The sequence below is a fragment of the Staurois parvus genome, unplaced genomic scaffold (genome assembly GCF_062004578.1).
Source record: "Staurois parvus isolate SC_StPar_1 unplaced genomic scaffold, SC_StPar_1.0 ptg000813l, whole genome shotgun sequence".
NCBI classification, from domain to species: Eukaryota; Metazoa; Chordata; class Amphibia; order Anura; family Ranidae; genus Staurois; species Staurois parvus.
In genome coordinates this window covers 56,747-76,865 of record NW_028318609.1, presented here as the reverse complement: position 1 = coordinate 76,865, position 20,119 = coordinate 56,747, and the positions used below count along the sequence as shown (strand labels likewise).

The window sequence follows — 20,119 nt, the reverse complement described above, 5'->3', positions numbered from 1 at the left end:
TGACGGCCAGGTGGGACACTCCTCCTACTGACTGGGCGTCATATGACATCCTGTCAGAAGGACCCACTCACAGGGCTGCGTAGCGGCACTGTCATCGGCTGTGTCCACGGGACACAGCCGATGCCATATCACTACACTGGCCCGTTGCCAGTGTCATGTGACCAATCAGCAGATCACATGACAATTGTATACAATGGATGGCTTCCTGTCAAGCCATCCATTGTATACAATTGTGTTGTTAGTGGTGATTGATCAAAGCAGTCACATGGTACAGAGAGGGTCAGTCACAGCCCATCTGTATCATGTGATGAGCTTTGCCCAATCATAGCTAATCACAACAAAAGACTGAATGAATCACTTTCATTCAGCAACAATGATTGCAAATATCAATGAAATACATTGGTATTAGCAATCATAATGTGTAAAAAAATAAAAAATCCTGATCACTTGCCCAGAGTAGTTCAAATGTTACTATGGTAACATTGATTTGCTTTGGTCACAGTGTGTTGAAAAAAAAAAAGAAAAAATAATGTAATAAAAAATAGAAAGCTAAATATAAACATTTTGGAAAAAAATACAAATTAAATTATTATCAATATTTTTTTTCATATTGTCACCAGTCAGTGTCCCTGATCACCACCACACCAGTTATATAATAATGCTGTACTGGACTGTTGACAATATGTTAAAAAAAAGAAACAAAAAGTGATTTTTGTTTTTTAATTTCTACATTTTCCAAAAAAACTGTAACATAAAACAACCTCCAAAAAACTCACCATGACGCTTACCGAACACCTTGGACTGTCTATTTTCCAAAAATGGGTAATTTGGGAGGTATTTGTACTATCCTGGCATTTTCAGGTCTCAAGAAATGAGATGGGCTACCAGTACATCAGAACTGATTGATTGTCAGATATACTGTATATATACACCATGGTTTGTGAACTCTATAACTTTCCTACAGACTAAATAATATACACTAGTTTGGGGTATTTTCACCAAAGAAATGCAGCAGAATACATTTTGAACTAAATTTATGAAGAAATGTTATTTATTTGCAAAATGTTATAACAGAAACAAAGAAAAACACGTTTTTTCCAAAGGTTTTTTTTTTGTTTATTTCGCAAAAAAATAAAAAACTCATTGGTGATTAAATACCTCCAAAGAAAGCTCTATTTGTATGAAAAAAAAATTATGACTTTTTATAGGTACAGCATTGCATGATCGCACAATTGTCATCCAAAGTGCGATAACACTGAAAGCTGAAAATTGGCCTGGGCAGGAAGGGGGTAAAAGTGCCTGGTATTGAAGTGGTTAAAAGAAAAAAAATGAAGAAAGCAAAAAAAAAAAAGAAAAAAGGAAACCACTGCTCACGAAGAAGGAGGAACACCTGTGACACAGAAAAATTAACTTAAAAAAACAAAAAACAAAATAGAACATCGGTGATGCAGAAGTGCTGTAAAACACACTGACACTTCACTAAAACCACTACACTGCTCCACTCACACTCCACTTCACTCCTAACACACAGCTAACTCCACTAAACTCCAGCAACACACTACACAAGGCTGCTGTGTAAGCAGCCTTATATAGTGTGGGGTGTGGACTTGGACAATCATGGTTCTCACAGTGCATTGTGCTGTGATTGGACAAAGCAATGCATCTGACCTATGGTCAGATGCATTGCTTTCGCCAATCATGGCTCTCACAATGCACTGTGAGAGCGTAGTGCACTGTGGGGCACTCAGCGGGTGAATAGCCCGTTGAACAGCCTTACCGTTCATGTGTTTGACCGATGTTCGCGGCACTACTTCAGACCAGGCCTTGGAACTGTTCAACAAGCTTTACTAATATTTTTGGTGCATAATAAATAAGTACAACTTAGTCCAGGCCCTAAACCAGACTTTTCAACCTTTTTAACACAGAGGAACCCTTGAAAAAACATTCTGGTCTCAGGGACATTGCTGTGATGGTCAGTGGGAAGAATACTACTTATACTTGTGGTCATTGGGAACAATCTCCACTTACAGATAACTAAAAAAAAGTAATGGTGTCAGTGGAAACTTATCTAAGAGACAGAAATTGTTAATTCCTTAAGGAACCCTAGCAACATCTGGAGGAACCCTAGGATTCCATGAAACCCTGGTTGAGAAACCCTGCCCAAGACTAACCAACAAAGGTGGCTGCCTTTACAGGTGTGAGTCCATAACTGGTGTTCTCCAAAACTGGTAGAATCCTCTGGACATTCCGGTCTCTTGTAGGACTACATGTTGGCTCTAGGTGCGCTTTATCCAATTCTTTTTAGGGTTCTTGGGCTGGCTTTCTTATTTTTATGTTTCAAAGGGTGGAGGGCCGGCTCCTGAAAAAGCCTGGAAACCGAGGCTTTAGAAATTAACCCAGCTTGGGCAGATCAACTAACTAGACAAAACATACGATTCAATGTAGGCACCTGCCTACAGGCTACCCGGCACGTAATAAGCGCAGAAAAGTAGCTCATGTATCTTTTTGTTGTGTTCATTGTTGTACATGGCAAAACGTGCATCTGCTTGCCATGTTTTGGATGCCATTAACAATTAGTGACACCACAATAGTAGCACGTGTTTTTACTGAGTTTCCTAAATGTTCACAAAAATGTGTGATTTTGCATAGTTCCCAACATTTCAAAAACAATTTTTAGGGGCACCTTTTCTTGCTGTCATCTATATCTGCAGAATGTACTTTAATTGGGGATGAGGGATACCTTGCTTGAAACACAGGCACAGCAGCCCATTCAAATGAAAGGGCTGCTGTGCCCATGCAAATGCGGGCCGAATGGCCCGCACTAATGTGAACTGGGCCTAAGAGAGCTGAAGTTATCAGACCTAAAGAAATACAAAACAAAAAAAGAACAAAAACACTGGCTGTAACAATAAACAAGTGAACATCAATCCCAAGATTTAAAGGGGGCTGCAGACATTGACTACATGAGCACTCTTTCTGTACAGTACAGAAACGGTGGAAGAAAATGAGGTGGTGAAGTTGTCCCATGCAACATAATATGTCTGCTATATTAGAGCTTGTTCAGGTCTACACAGTAGTAAGACGTATACACAGCAGTGATATGCCTAGAAAAGCTGACAAAGGGGGTTAATTTTTTTTTAACACTCCCCTTATACTCTTCTATATGTCACAGTAGTAATCACAAAATTAAATGAGTACTAATAATGGGCAGAATAAAATTGGAGACAGAGAAGATTTCCTTTAGCTGAACTAACAAAAGTGTGTCCATAATGTTAAAGAACTGTTTTGTGGGTAAGAAGCGTAGAGAAGTTCGGAGGACGTGACAGAGGTCTGTATGTTTAGTAGAGGAGTGTGGAGGGTATGACAGTGATCAATATGTACAGGAGAGGAGTGTGGAGGGTATGACAGTGAGCAGTATGTACAGGAGAGGAGTGTGGAGGGCATGAAAGTGGGGAGTATGTACAGGAGAGGAGTGTGGAGGGTATGAAAGTGGGGAGTATGTACAGGAGAGGAGTGTGGAGGGTATGAAAGTGGGGAGTATGTACAGGAGAGGAGTGTGGAGGGTATGACAGTAAGCAGTATGTGCAGGAGAGAAGTGTGGAGGGTATGACAGGGGGCACTATGTGCAGGAGAGGAGTGTGGAGGGTATGACAGTGGGGAGTATGTACGGGAGAGGAGTGTGGAGGGCATGAAAGTGGGGAGTATGTACAGGAGAGGAGTGTGGAGGGTATGAAAGTGGGGAGTATGTACAGGAGAGGAGTGTGGAGAGTATGAAAGTGGGGAGTATGTACAGGAGTGTGGGGGGTATGACAGTAAGCAGTATGTGCAGGAGAGAAGTGTGGAGGGTATGACAGGGGGCACTATGTGCAGGAGAGGAGTGTGGAGGGTATGACAGTGGGGAGTATGTACAGGAGAGGAGTGTGGAGGATATGACAGTGGGGAGTATATACAGGAGAAGAGTGTGGAGGGTATGACAGTGGGGAGTATGTACAGGAGAGGAGTGTGGAGGATATGACAGTGGGCAGTATGTACAGGAGAGGAGTGTGAAGGATATGACAGTGGGGAGTATGTACAGGAGAGGAGTGTGGAAGATATGACAGTGGGTAGTATGTACAGTAGAGGAGTGTGGAATATATGACAGTGGGGAGTATATACAGGAGAAGAGTGTGGAGGATATGACAGTGGGGATTATGTACAGGAGAGGAGTGTGGAAGATATGACAGTGGGTAGTATGTACAGGAGAGGAGTGTGGAGGGTATGACAGTGGGGAGTATGTACAGGAGAGGAGTGTGGAGGGTATGATAGTGGGGAGTATGTACAGGAGAGGAGTGTGGAGGGTATGACAGTGGACAGTATGTACAGGAGAGGAGTGTGTAGGGGATGACAGTGGAGAGTATATACAGGAGAAGAGTGTGGAGGATATAACAGTGGACACAGTATGTACATGAGAGGAGTGTGGAGGGTATGATAGGGGGGGAGTATGTACAGGAGAGGAGTGTGGAGGGTATGACAGTGGGGAGTATGTACAGGAGAGAAGTGTGTAGGGGATGACAGTGGAGAGTATATACAGGAGAAGAGTGTGGAGGATATGACAGTGGACAGTATGTACAGGAGAGGAATGTGGAGGGTATGACAGTGGGGAGTATGTACAGGAGAGGAGTGTGGAGGGTATGACAGTGGGGAGTATGTACAGGAGAGGAATGTGGAAGGTATGATAGTGGGCAGTATGTACAGGAGAGGAGTGTGGAGGGTATGATAGTGGACAGTATGTACAGGAGAGGAGTGTGGAGGATATGACAGTCAGCAGTATGTGCAGGAGAGAAGTGTGGAGGGTATGACAGTGGGGAGTATGTACAGGAGAGGAGTGTGGAGGGTATGACAGTGGGGAGTATGTACAGGAGAGGAGTGTGGAGAATATGACAGTCAGCAGTATGTACAGGAGAGGAGTGTGGAGGGTATGGCAGTGGACAGTATGTGTAGGAGAGGAGTGTGGAGGGTATGACAGTAGGCAGTATGTACAGGAGAGGAGTGTGAAGGGTATAACAGAGGACAGTATGATGGTGCTGACCAATCAGATGCAAACTAGCCCACTGCAAGGAGAGGAGAGAAAGCCACGTGGATTTTAAATCCCCAGACATGTGAAGCACCTTTTTGTTGTGTGACAGCATGGGATTGGGAAAGGGATTTTTCCTGCACTGCTCCTGTGTGAATGCTATGACAAGCCTGGGTGGAAAAACAATTTGAACAAGAATTGCATCGCATTGCCGTTCAAATTGCATGCTATTCTTTGCAGCGTGATTTGCGCCCATTGATTTTGTATGGATGCAGATCGCACCGCAAAGTATAGGTACTCGGTATTGGCATGTACTTGACCGGAAGTTATCGGTACTTGTGCTGGTTGATAAGAAGAGGTTATCAGTGCATCCTTAGATCATACTGATCTTGGTATGATTTGAAGCTTTGAAGGGCACAGGAGAGGATCTGGGGGTCTAACAGATCCCAGATCTCATAGTAAGAGGACTTGTCTTTGCATATTGCTATCACAGGGGATATTTCTATTCCCTGTGATAGCAATAAAAGTGATAAAAAATTAAAGGAACGCTGTAAAAATAAAATGATTAAAAAAAAATGTTTAAAGTGCCCCTCGTGCGCAAAGGTGCATGCTTATGTAAACAGTGATCGCACCACAAATGAGGTATCACTGCGAACGTCAGATTGAGGGCAGTAATTCTAGCACCAGACCTTCTGTGTAGATCTAAATTGATAACCTGTAAAAGGTTAAAAAAAAGCGTTGCCTATGGATAATACAATTTACGTAGTGTGTTGTCGCTGCAGAGACCTGTACAATTTTAAAGCGTGACATGCTTGGTCTCCATTTACTTGGTGTAACATCATCTTTTACATTTTACCAAACAATTTGGTATTATATTGTGTTTTTGTTCATCAAAATTCAAAAAAGTGTTTTTTTTTTATTGCATTTGAAAAACCACTGCTTACATACTGTGTGACATGAAAAAATTGCAATACCCACCATTTTGTTCTGTAGGGCCTCTGAGGAAATATATCATGCTGGATATCTATACTGATATGGACAGGGTAATGTGTTAGGAATGAAAGGATGCCCCATCATTTGTTGGAAATGAAAATGATCAACCTACAGAGGACTGAATTCAAAGACACCCCGAAAATCAAAGTGGAAAAATAATGCAGAAGGCTTGTCCATTTTGCTGAAATTTCATTGCAGCAACTCAAAATGGTACTTAGTAGTTTGTATGGCCCCCATGTTCTTGTATGCATGCTGGAGGGATGGTGTCCTGGGGTATTTCCTCCCAGATCTGGACAAGGGCATCACTGAGCTCCTGGACAGTCTGAGGTGCAACCTGGCGGCATAGGATGGAGCAAAACATGATATCCCAGCGGTGTTCTATTGGTTTTAGGTCAGGCGAGCATGGGGGCCATTCAATGGTATCAATTCCTTCATCCTCCAGGAACTGCCTGCATACTCTTGCCACATGAGACTGGCATTGTTGTGCACCAGGAGGAACCCAGGACCCACTGCACCAACATAGGGTCTGACAATGGGTCCAAGGATTTCATCCCGATACCTAATGGCAGTCAGGGTGCCATTGTCTAGCCTGTAGAGGTATGTGCGTCCCTCCATGGATATGCCTCCCCAGACCATCACTGACCCACCACCAAAACGGTCAAACTGAATGATGTTACAGACAGCATAATGTTCTCCATGGCTTCTCCTTGTCTGTCCATGTCTGTCACATGTGCTCAGGGTGAACCTTCTCTCATCTGTGAAAAGCACAGGGCGCCATTGGCGGACCTGCCAATTCTGGTGTTCAATGACAAATGCCAATTGAGCTTTATGGTGCCTGGCAGTGAGCACAGGGCCCACTATAGGATGTTGGGCCCTCAGGCCACCCTCATGAAGTCTGTTTCTGATTGTTTGGTTAGAGTCATTCACGCCAGTGGCCTGCTGGAGGTCATTTTGTAGGGTTCTGGAAGTGCTCATCCTGTTCCTCCTTGCACAAAGGAGCAGATACCAGTCCTGCTGATGGGTTAAGGACCTTCAACGGCCCTGTCCAGCTCTGTTAGAGTAACTGCCCGTCTCCTGGAATCTCCTGCATGCTCTTGAGTGCTGGGAGACGCAGCAAACCTTCTGGCAATGGCACATATTGATGTTCCATCCTGGAGGAGTTGGACTGCCTGTGCAACCTCTGTAGGGTCCAGGTATCGCCTCGTGCTACCAGTAGTGACACTGATCCTAGCCAAATGCAAAACTAGTGAAAAACAGTCAGAATATATATATATATATATATATACTGTATATATATATATATATATATATATATATATATATATATAAATAAAATGTGTGGAGATTCTAAGTAATTTTCTAGCAAAAAATACTGGTTGTTACATGTAATAAATAATACACAAAAAGGGGTTTATTTACTTGTAGCACCCTCCTAGTTACACTAGGTAGAGCTATATACCTGATGGCTAGAGAGGAGCTGATTAGCAGCTCAGGTGAGATAGTCAGAGTGGTCAAATTCTTGTCAGGACTGGGAGACTCTGCAGGCCAGCCCCTCTGGAATTTCCCCCTGCTCCGAGACTTTCGGAGGAGGGCTTTGGAGGCAGTGGGAGGATCTGAGGAGTGGTTGGTTGCATCTTAGAGTGACCTCAGCCAATCCCCAACAGGAGGCTTGGAAAGGGGCTGGACTCCCTTAAAAGGTGTCAGAGTCTGCTCAGTAGCAGGAGTTGGAGTGTGGTGTTAAGAGAGGAGTGTGAGTCAGGACGTTTTGAGGCTGGAGAAGGCTGCCAGGAGGTCTGCTGGGATGGGGCCTTCCTACGCCAATCAGCTTCCAGGTTTTATTGCCAAAGGTTAACTGAACAAGCTGAAATTACAATCTGATTGGCTACCATACACAGCTGCACCAGATTCTGAGTGCTCCAGTATTAGTCAAACACACACCAGTGTCAGAAAAGGCCTGGTGTTAGGCCTGGTTCACAAAAATGTGTTTCTTTTAGTGCTTTTTGCAGAAACTACAGTCCATTTGATATGTTTTCCTATGGGACATGTCCACATCTATACCCTTTTGAGCTGCTGCGTTTTTGGAAAGGGTCAGGGACTTTTTTAAAAGCAAAAGAAAGTGTTTTTGCTACAACAGTTCAATGGAGAAGCTGCTGAAATGCATATAGTGGGTTTTTGTCACGATTATACTGTGTTGTTTTCTACCCGGCGAGAAAAAGATTTCCATTTTAACAAAAAAAAGTTGAAAAAATCCCACAAAACGCGGTAAAAATGTGTGTGTAAAAATGCAAAGCACAATGCAAAAAGCATTATAAAATGGATCAAAAGCAAAGTGCATATGTGTGAACCAAGCCTCAAAGTGGTTAGTGTGTATATACACAAAATCACGTATATGCAGGCGTACCTCAGTTTACGAACGCCTCAGTTAACGTAATTTTTGGTTTACGGATGAAAATCCATTGAAAATAATGCCTCGGTTTACGAATTTTTTTCACAATATGAACAGATTCATTGGTTTTCAGTGCATTTACGTTTTTTTTTTTAACCATGTCTCTGTACAGTACTATGCCTTTAAAGTGCACTTTATAAAGAGTTTTGAACAGATAAGACTTTTTTTTACTTTTTTCTGACCTCCGGAATAGATTAATTGGTTTTCAATGCATTTACAATTTTTTTTTTAATCATGCCCCTTTATGCCTTTAAAGTGCACTTTATAAAGAGTTGTAAACAGATAAAACTTTTTTTTTTTTACTTCTTTCTGACCTCCGGAACATATTAATTGGTTTTCAATGCATTTACGAATTAAATTTTAATCATGTCCCTGAACAGTATTTATGCCTTTAAAGCGCACTTTATAAAGCGTTTTGAACAGATAAAAGACTTTTTCTTAACTTTTTTTCTGACCTCCGGAATGGATTAATTGGTTTTCAATGCATTCCTATGGGAAACCGCGTTTCAGTTTACAAATTTTTTGCAATACGAAAAGTCCCATAGAACTAATTAAATTCGTAAACCAAGGAACGCCTGTATGCGTGATTTTGTATTTCTGGGTAGGGGGTACGTGCACGCCCTACCTGCGCCGCCACTGGCGGCTACAGCTTTCAATCACCGGGTCCCGGCCAGAGATTCTCCGCCGGAACCCGGCGATCGCCGAGTATCACTGATGGGGGAGAGGTCTGTATGAAAACAGTACAGATCTCTCCCGTCAGCTCTAGTACACTGCTTTGTATTATTCTGCAATACAAAGCAGCATGCCTTCTCAGTAAAACACAGCAAACAGCACACAGTTAACCCTTTGATTGCCCCAGATGTTAACCCCTACCTGCCCAGTGCCATTAGTACAGTCAGTGCTTTTTATTAGCACTGATTACTGTATTAGTGCCACTGGGGATGTCAGTGGCAGTTAGTTCCCCCCCAGTTTCAGAATTCCCGCCGCAGTCTCACTTTAAGCCGCTGATCGCTGCCATTACTAATATTAAAAAAAAAAGCCCAGTATATATACTGCCATTTATAAACGCTATAACTTTCACGTAAACCAATTAATTTACACGTATTGGGATTTTTTTTTTAGCAAAGACATGTCGCAGAATACATTTTGGCCTAAATTTATGAAAAAATTAGATTTTTTGTACTGGACATGTTAAATAGCAAAAAGTAAAAAATATTTTTTTTTCCAAAATTGGCACTTTGTTTATAGCGCAAAAAATAAAAACGCACAGGCGATCAAATACCACCAAAAGAAAGCTCTATTTGTGGGGGGAAAAAAATAAATGTAATTTATGTACAGCGTTGCATGACAGTTAAAGTAACACAGCGCTGTATCGGAAAAAAATGGCCTGGTCAGGAAGGGGGAGTAAATCCTCTGGAGGGCAATTGGTTAACATATATTCCTGTGTTTCCTCCTATGTGAAAAGCATAGGCCCACTGACAGTGTTTCTTTCGGGTGACCAGTCAAGCAAACCATACTGTGCCCACACGGCCCTTACACATCTGTCCATTTACAGTTGTCACGTGCAAAGAACACTCTCCTTGAACTTCTCAAGTGGTTCAATAAAGCTTTGTGACAAAATGAAAAAAAAAAAAATGCCTGGAAATCTCGCAAGAGCCAGCTCAGGAGGCCCTCAGGTCACGCGAGAAATGACTTCATGGTAGAGAGACTGAAGTCTATCGGTCGCTCGTGGTCCCTAAGCCTCGCGAGATATCCAGTCAGTGACCAGGGCTCGCGAGATTTTGAGAGAGAAGGCTGCTACCTGTGGGAAAAGCAACGCTCGCGAGATTTGGACGAGTATCCTGCTGCCTCTGGTAACGCAAGGCGGCCGCTTATCGCGGTGGAAGCGTATTATATCCCGCTGAAGTTAGTTCCCGGTGACCGGGAACCTGCGCCCGGAATAGCTGAATGTGGTGGTGAGCGGAAGGTGCCTGAGGGGAGGAGGAGTGCGGCAGCTCACCGGTGAGGAAGGAAAGGCCGCCCCGTGCTGACAGGACAGGAGAGGCCTCAAGTCACAGTGTGTGTGTCAGGGGAGAGACTAAGTTCGCCTGGCGTGAGGGGGGTGGGGGGCAGAGGACATTGGCTGTAGTGGTGGAAAGGCCGTTCCCCTGTGTGTGGACCAGACCATTGCCTTTCATTCAGCTGAAGCCTCCTTCATGTCCATCAGCAGAGCCTGTGGGAGATTGTGCGTCTGCTCATTGTATGGAGTCCCAGCAGCCTGTGTATGAGGACAGCTGGAGAAAAGGCCCAGCCCCCCTTCATCACCACCAGTGCTTGGGCACCTACCCACAACTATCTACCTGGGGAGCCTCTATAAAGACTGGACACTAGATCTTCCTGATCCCTGACCGGTACACCTCCAGGGACCACAGCGGACATTTAAAGACCCTGTGAGGTCAGTGGAGAAGAGAAGGGGATCCTAAGTCTACGCTTTGGGGCGGTTGTTGAAGCGTCATCACTTGTGCCAGCACGCCGACTTGGTGAAGAACCAATCAAAGTGCAGTTCCGGTTTTCACATCCATCAAACCAAAAGTCTATATTACAACCGTTTTTAAGAAGAAACGTTCCTCCGTTCCACAGAAGATTTATATGGAGGGAGGCTAGCGTAGCTCCCTTTTATCTAGGGTGGCACCATACTTCCTCTGTCATTGAGAGAGGTCAGATGTTTTTGTAGATGTTAGAAAAACCCGGGTGAGAAGGAGGACGTTTTCTTTTTTTTTTTTTTTTGCTTGTATTTTTTTTCTACATTGGAATATTTTGCACAAGATATCTTCTAGTTTTTTCTTTTTTTTTTGTGGGGAATACCCCTCCCCCTCCCCTTTTTTGTTCCCCGCAAAGGAATGCCAAACCCAGTGCGGCATGGGAACAAAAAGGACAGCGGAGGATCTACATCTAACATGCCGCAGAGCAGTGGCAGTAGCAATAATAAAGAGCGGCCAAGGCCCAGTTCTAAACACAAGCGACACAAGGCCAAGCATCTCAGAGACTCGCCTGTTACATCGGAGGCAGTGGCACCTAGCATACTAAAGCTTGTGGAATATGACGACATTAGCTCGGACTCGGATACTTTCTCTGACGATGTTTCATCCAAAACCGAGAAACGAGAAAATGATGAGCGTAGGGGGGCGGAGAGAAGCGATAAGGCACATAGGTCGAAGCATCGACATCAGCATAAACGGATTAAGGAAACTTTTAAAAGCAAGCAGCTGGAAAAAGAGCGTAAGCCAGACAAAAGTCAGGAAGTGGCTGTGAGCAAATTACAAAGCTCCAAAGACAGGACGTCTAGCACAACCAAAAGGGTGGCTGAGGAGCAAGAGGATCATAAAAGCAGTTCAAGAAGTAGCAACAAGGAAGTTCGGACAGCGAAAGCGCATAGGGAAAAATCGCGGCGGGAGAGGGAGCTTAAGTCGGGACACAAGGACCGCAGCAAAAGCCACCGCAAAAGGGACTCCTCCAAACGTTATAAAACATCAGATAGTCCTAAAAGAAAAGGACGTAGTCCACGAAGGAAGTATGGAAGCAGTCCGAAACAAGAAGATAGCTATTCTGATGCCTCCGGTGGGCTGGACTATGATGGAAGTCCACAACGTTCACATGTTTCTTCCAACTATATTGAGGCTTACAAGAAAAATCTTGAAAGTCCTAGCTACAAAGAACCTTCTGCGTACCAGAGCAATGCTCGCTCCCCCAGCCCATACAGCCGGAGACAGCGCTCACTGAGTCCTTACAGGAGGAGATCCTCAAGCTATGAGAGGGGAAGTGGCTCCTACAGTGGGCGATCTCCAAGCCCTTATGGGCGTAGACGGTCAAGTAGTCCTTTTGTGTCCAAGCGCTCAGTGAGTCGGAGTCCAGTGCCCAGGTATTTTTTTTTTTTTTTTTTCTCTTTCAACATTTAGATTTAACTGATTTCCTAAAATATTTATACACTTAAAACAAGCCTGTATTTTGTCCTTGCAGGGAAGACCAACAGGTTCACTTTACTGTAAGGCTTTCTTACCCCAAAGTTCCCTTTGCCTAAATCAGAACTATACTCACCTTCTCTGCAGTGGCCCAAGCTGCCTGCCAGTCATTGATATCTTCTGCCTATCATTTTCCGGGTACTGATTTTCAGCCATTGTCATTGGCTGTACTAAATGACAACAGGCCCGGGCAGGGCGTGAAAACAGGTTAAAAAACTTGACTGCAGAAGAGACATAGTGGGGTTTATTTACTAAACCTGGTTGACTCAGAATCTTGTCCACTTCTGCATAAAAACCAATCAGCTTCCAGGTTTTATTGCTGAAGCTTAACTGAACATGCTAAGGTTAGAAGCTGATTGGCTCCCATGCACAGGTGCCCAAGATTCTGAGTCAACCAGGTTTGGTAAATAAAACCCAGTATGTCTCTTCTGCATTAACCCCCCCCACACACACACACACACACACACTTCCCCAGGTTCTACTTTAACTTTGCTTCTTTTCTCTCCAATTTCCTGTGGTAGGAATTAAAACAAGACCTTTGTAAACTACAAATTATAATTTGGAGCTTCTGTAGGTCTAAATGCTCTTTTCCTGCTCTCATATAACGGCACTGGCTTTCTGTGCAGCCACATTTGAGCGCTGTCATGTGAAAAGCAGGATAGAGTGTCATACATTCCTTCATAGCCACATTGATGTTGGTCAAATGAGAGCAGTGTGGGCTGGCTTTGGATTGAAGGCCTGTCTCACTGGCATCAAAAATAAGAAAAGGAAAATGACAAGGGCACTGCAATAGCTACCATCCAAAAAAGTAGTGTATTAGAATAATAAAATCATGGCAAAAGTATTATAGCCAAATTTTATATATCATTGCCCTCAAGCCCACACTGGGAGGGTGGGTATGGGGATGGTGGTGGGTGAATGATACTGGGGGTTGTTTGGGGGAACTAGTGTGTGCTTGAGAGCACTGATATATTTTGCTATGATACTTTTGCCATGATTTTGTTCTAATAAACTACTTTTTTGGATGGTAGCTGTTGTGTCGTCCTTGTGGGTTTTTTTTTTCTGGTGACACCCATCCACTTAATTTGTGGACAGCACTTCTATTTACTTTGTGAGATTCCCTAGACCAATTATTCCTTTTTTGTCTGTGTCACTGGCATCAGACTGAGATTCTTCTGAGATCCTTCTGAGATCTTTCAAAATGTAGTAATGGGTGAATTTAACTTGCAGTTGACTTCCTCTTCATCTGGCTTTGACTTGCTGCAAGTGGATTTTGCATAATTTTTAGACTTGCAGAAAATGCAAAACTGCTTTGAAATTAATATTAACCTGTTGACATGTGCCCTAAACTTATCGCTTTGTATGGGCAACTTTAAAGTTAAAGCCCAGCTCCAGGCAAAGAAAAAAGGTTCCTCATTCAGTGGGGCTGTGCCAGCACTGCATTGGTGAACTGCTCATTTTGTCCAGGCGCACACAGAAAGCTTGTACTCACCCGATCCACTGTTCTAGTGGCTAATGGCGCACCCCCACATACCAGTGGTGGACTGTTCCTGATGTCGTCACATCCAGAACAGGTGTATGGGCTTGATGACATCAGGAACAGTCCACTGCACAAGACCACTGGGGCAGAAGCCGCAGGGAAGATCGGTGGATTCGGTAAGTATATCTTCCTTCTCCAGTCCCCTAGACAAAAATAAGTAGTTAACCCTTGCAGTGTGGGCACAGACCCACTGCAATGGCATACTTTTATTTTTGCCCAGAGTTGGGCTTTAACTTTTAACCACTATTAAACCCAAAGACAAACATTTAATATATTGCAGTTTACCAATCCAGAGTAACTCCACTTTTGCTTGGAATAGAACAATCCCCTTTGGGTGATCAATGTACATTTAAAGGATTTTAACTAGCTTTGTTGCAGAGTCCTACTTGTGTCTGCTCTGAAGAAGAAAAACTATTCACTGCAATCGTTGAATATTGATTCTGAATGATAGCGAGATATCCATTTTATTCAGCTGGTGCACTTTCTTTGTTCAAATGAGGAAAGTTGCTGTGTCTGCATCCCCTTAGAAGTGATGATCCCTTGTAGCCCATTCACACCAGAAACTGCATGTGCGTTTTTGCTTGAACAGTGATGTGCATTTGAAGCATGTTTTTTTCTTGCATTTTCCCTAAGTTTGCATTTTCTTTGAGGCCATTTTCATCTTTTCTTCTGTGAGCACTGCACTTTGTTGTAGTGCATTTTCTTGCATTTCTGTGCATCTGCAGTACAGAAAAATGCAGCGTGCTGTACTTTTTTTCACATAGGATAACATGGATTTTGGACTGTCTGTGGAGTTGGAGTGCAGTAAAAAATGCATCCATCTGACGTGAATGGGCCCTTTAGAGTGTATCTCAACAACAAATTTGCAATTTTTGCAGAGGATACCTAAAACCTGATTTGTATTTAGTGCAGAGCTCTTCACCCAAGCAGGAATTTACATTTCTGGGAGCGTTCTGTACCCCAACTGTGTGCAGAGCTCCTCCAGGTTGCCATATTGCTTTGAATTTTGCATAAAATTACAGTTCTGTGGTTTGAAAAGGGATGGTAGTTTTTAATAGCATTACATTGCAGTACAATATGTATATGTACAGTATGACCATTTGCACTATATATTTGTTTTGCTGTATTTTCCCACCTTTTTAATTGTGGTGGCTGCATTAGGTTTAATTTTTTGGCTCCCCCCCCCCCCCCCTTTTTTTTTTTTTTTTTTCTTTTACCTGGTGATCTGGCCAATGCTGCTTGCCCTGAATGCAGTGTCAATGTGCAGGTGACGTCATTGGCTATTGCCGATATGAATACCTCCTAAATGGTGCGCATTCCAAAAAGCAAAAGTCCAAAATGTAATACTAATATCTTCAACTTTGCAGGTAAACTTTTTATATTCAATACTTGATGATTGTTTAACTCTGGCCTATTTAACCAATTTAGCCTTGTACACATATACAGATCACTTGTGGTTATTTTGCACAGGTATTCTGTATGTGAGCAGGGATGTGGAAATTTTTGAAAAAACGACTTGTCTAGGGACAAAAATCTGTTTCCCAATCTACTTGTCCCTCATGACAATCTACTTGTCCAGATAAAAAAAATACATTTTAACCAAAAACATATTTAAATTAGAGGTGCTTTTGGGAATGTCTGGGGCTTTTAAAAACGAAAGGGGCTTTTTGGCGACTTAGACGTTTAATATTTTTAACATTGCACTTTTTAGTTCCTCCTCACCTCCCTGCCTGTCTCCAGCACTGTACCTGGTGACTAGCAGGGAGGTGAGAGCAGAAAAGCAGAGACCCCAGAGATTAAAATAGTGGTAGTTACAGTTTTTTACATCACGCAATAAGTTAATTTTAGGGCACAAAAAAAAGCAATAAATTACCCAATTTTTTTTTAAATATATAAAATGAGTTTGCACCAAGTAAATAGATATCCAACATGTTAAACCTTAAATTTGCATGCGCTTGTTAAATGACAAATTTCAGTTCCCTATATTTTCTATAGGTGACGCTTTTGAAGCCCCTTATAGGTCATCAGTGTAACGTTACGGATGAGGTGTGGTGCTAGAATTATTGCTCTGATTCTGGTGTGCACGGCAATATGTAACATGTATCGCAGTCAGTGTTTTCATGCGTAAGCGCCCCAGCGTGTGTTTTTATGTTTGTATGTGCGCATATGTGGGGAAACCTCAATTTTTTTTTTTGGGGGGGGGGGGGGGGGGTTGTGCTTGGGTGTAAATTTTTTGGTGACAGGTTCTCTTTATTGAGACATCCAGGGTCTAAAAGAACCTGCATGTCTCCTCTCTACTCCACTGGATGTAATGCCATGTGCATCGCCTTGATAGCTGGGAAATTTATCAGTGGACACCCGGACGTGACGGCATAACATCACTTCTAGCTCAGGGCAAGAAGGGAAGGAGAGCGGATGTACCACTCTCCTCCATCCCCTCTAGCCACTGGCTTCCGCTGAACCAGTTCCAGGCCCACAGATGGTCAAGAGGAGCTCGGGAGAAATAGCGGGCAGGGGGGAGGTTCTCACACATGGGGGGTAGGCTGGCACTGTAGTGGGCTGTGTGAAAGCAATTGGGCGGCAGCGCAGCTGCCTGAATGCTTCCACCTGACGGCAGGGCTTTCCCACAGCAGGGCTAAAGATTAAAACAAACTACCTGCCTGGCGCCTGGAAACAACATGTCTCGGGCGATATAAACTCAACATCCCTGGTGAGGCTGAAACATAAGGGGAAAACTGAAACTCTACTTGTATTTCTATTTATTTCTGTATTGGTGTGTTTTAATTATGTTCTTTGTTTATATAGGAAGTCTGCCAAATCCCGAAGCCGCAGTCCTCTCTACTCAAGAAAATCCTCCTCGTCTCGTAGTAAAAAACAAAAGTCTCAGTCCCAAAGTCGCCATTCCAGTATTTCACCTGCCCGTTTGCCATTGAACTCCAGCTTGGGTGCTGAACTGAGCCGAAAGAAAAAAGAGCGGGCATTAGCTGCTGCGGCAGCTGGTAGAGACTCTAAAGCAGGTGCAGTGATAAAAAAAGAGATTGGAGATGGAAGAGGGCTCCCAACATTGGATGCCAAAAAGGCAAACAAAAATCTTAAAATGGACAAACCTGTCTCTGATTCAGAATTGCCAGTGGCACCAAATGTAGATGCAAAGGTATTATCTAGCTCTGTGAAGTCCGAAGAGAATGAGATGAAGCTACCTTTACCAGTAAAGGATGTGAAACAACCAGTTAAGGATGTTAAAGCTCCTACTGTCACAGAGGAGACCTTGACACCAGTGGAGGGAGTGACAGACAAAGAGATAGAAAAAGATTTACCACCTCCTTTGCCTCCTGTGCAGTCACCTCAACCACCCTTGCCTGCTTCCTCTCCACCTCCCCAAACTCCTCCGCTTCCCCCTCTTCCCCCTTCACCAGCTGTACCTGTACAACCTCCACCTCCTCTGCCACCTACTCCTACTTTGACAACCCTTTCTATTTCTATCACCGTGCCTGTCTCAGTAACATCCACCACCCATACACGTTCTTCAGCAGTATCCACTCAGGCAAACACACAGCCTCCAGCTATCTCTTCCACCAAGCCAATTGCAGCTGTTAATCTTGCTATCCCGCATATGAAAACTTCAACACTTCCTAATTTACCCCTGCCACCGTTACTGCTTGGAGAGGATGACATGGAGAGGTGAGTACAGTACCTGGTTTTTGTACCATATTTTGAATGGCTGGAGGTTGAATGTCTGTGGACTCAGCTTCTTGCTTCTAGTTGTTCAGTGTCCCTCTGGGTAGTTTGCAGCTTAGGATTTCTGATTTGAATGCTGTTATAGTGGGAAATATAAATTTGCTCAGTGGCCATTGCTACCTGTGATCACAAACTGACTTTCCAAGCCTCGATAAAGTTGAACTAGATTGAAATTGGGGAATACTACTACTGCCATGCACTAGGAGAGAACATACATTTCTGAACAGATGATGTGGTTTAGGCAAAGTCTTTGGGTACATTATTATGACAAGTAGTAAATGTAAGTAAAGGAGCATAATTGTAGAAAAAAACCCCTGTCAAATAATATGTATTTTAAAGAAGTTTTTCTCATTCGATGTCCTTTAAGTGCCAGGTGTAGCAACCAGATGACCGGTAGATCCCTTCACTGCATTGTTAACCCTGGTCTTAATTGCTTCCCCCCCAGTGGTGGGAGCTGGATGAGAAGTCCAGATCAGGCAAGGAGACGGTTGAGAAATTCAGAGCAGGGAAGGTGACAGCGTGGCAGAGCAGGGTGAGGGGTCCAGAGCAGAGGAGGAGGGAGCAGGGGCAGAGACTTGCTCCCATGTTCACTGAAGCAGAGGGTGTGTGTTCACTGGAGGTGTTGCGGCTGCTGAAGCATCTTTAGCTGCAGTGGCACCAACTCCAGTGAACACACAGTCTGCTTCAGTGAGAGTGGGAGCTCAGTGTAAGAGCAAGTCTCCTCCCCTGCTCCGCCCAGCTCTCTGCTCCGGACTTCTCACTCTAAGTTGTTCCAGCTGTATATGTGTGCAAAGCTATGTTATCTGGTGAGTGCAGGGAGGAGGTGAGTGTCTTCTGTTCTTGCAGTTCTCTACCCTGGGGGGGGGGGGGGTACAGAGGAAAAGGGTCATTTTTGGGTAGTTTTAGACAAGCCCATCTAAATCTCCCTTCCCTCTAAAGCCCGATTTGCATTCAGATCGTGCTTCAGAGGCTACTGACAGGTGATGAGGAAGTAATGTAACACTTCCTCACTGCCTGTTTTGATGCCATTTTCTGCAACAATTGCGCCATAATTGCTGAGTGTTTGCGGCACTTCCTCAGCCACCACTGTTTGCTCTGCCACTGGGTTACAGAAGTGCCGAATAAACGGCACTTCTGTGATCCACAGGAGAAATACAGCCAAAATAGCTTTGGCTGTACTTTTTCCTTTAATGGTAGTTGTCATTATGTGGATTATGTGGTTTTATAATGCTTGAGTGACTGTTTGTGCTGCAGCCACAGGATTGTATAGAAAACCCACTGCTGTCAGGTCCGTGCAATATACGTACCTGGCGGCGAAAGGATTAAGGTCATCACAGATGACCAAGGGGGTCACTGTTTACATCTAGAGGAAAAGAGGTTTAAACCTCCAAATACAGAAAGGCTTCTTTACTGTAAGAGCTATGAAAATGTGGAATGGACTCCCAAGAGCTGGTTTTGGCGTGAATTGGACTATGCTTTATTAGGGTTTTTTTTTGCTTTCCTCTGGATCAACTGTGGGTATAGGATTGTGTTTATGAAGATTTTTCTTTTTTGTGTTTTTCTTTTATTCCTCTGTGGGTTGAACTGGATGGACTTGTGTCTTTTTTTTTTTTTTTCTTTCAACTAGACTTAACTATGTAACTATATAACTATGCTACGGCAACCCTGATGAACTCAAAAAAACCCCCTTTTTGAAAGCTGGCAAATAAAAGCGGGAGCAGCAAAGCATTTACCATATTTTGTTGGATGGGTTAACAAGAAAAATTTTCATTTTGTCTTGTTTATCCTTTCTCTATAGCATGCTCACAGTATCAAAGCCATATATCTTTTTTTCTTTTTTTTTTTTCTTCACAGCCCCATGGAGATTATTCCCCCAAAACCAGCCAAGAAAAATAAAGAGCAGAGACCTAGACACCTCCTGACTGACCTACCATTACCTCCCGAGCTTCCAGGAGGAGACCCATCTCCTCCTGAGTCTCCAGAACCCAAAGTAGCAACACCTCCACAGCCACCAGTAAAGAAGAGACCAAAGTAAGTTTGTGCTTAAGTTTTTAAGTGTTTAGTAGTAGATTTTTATAGTAGATATTAAGTGTGGTGACTGACGTGTTACTGGAGATCTGCAGGCATTTTGGTTATTACTGCATAATGTTTACTCTAGAGGGTTATGTATTGTATTTGTCCTGCTGTTTCACATAGGGATACATTTACTAAAACTGGAGCACTCAGAATCAGGTGCAGCTTTACATTGTAGTCAGTCAGCTTTTAACTTCAGATTGTCCATGTAAGCTTTGACAAAAAAAAATAAACCTGGAAGCTGGTTGGTTTCTATGCAGAGCTGTACCAGATTTCTT

The 20,119-nt window shown here is 43.4% G+C and overlaps 1 protein-coding gene across 1 annotated transcript in view; it reads left to right on the top strand.

Moving 5' to 3' along the window:
* Window positions 1-10,327: 10,327 nt before the first annotated feature.
* Window positions 10,328-20,119, top strand: part of LOC149444110 (cyclin-dependent kinase 12-like) — a 64,255-nt gene continuing 54,463 nt past the window's right edge. The window contains exons 1-3 of the mRNA XM_089654869.1: window positions 10,328-12,390; window positions 16,836-17,711; window positions 19,623-19,799. Of these exons, the coding sequence (XP_089510995.1) occupies window positions 11,372-12,390; window positions 16,836-17,711; window positions 19,623-19,799 (2,072 nt within the window). The 5' untranslated portion in view covers window positions 10,328-11,371. The remainder of the gene's footprint in view (window positions 12,391-16,835; window positions 17,712-19,622; window positions 19,800-20,119) is intronic.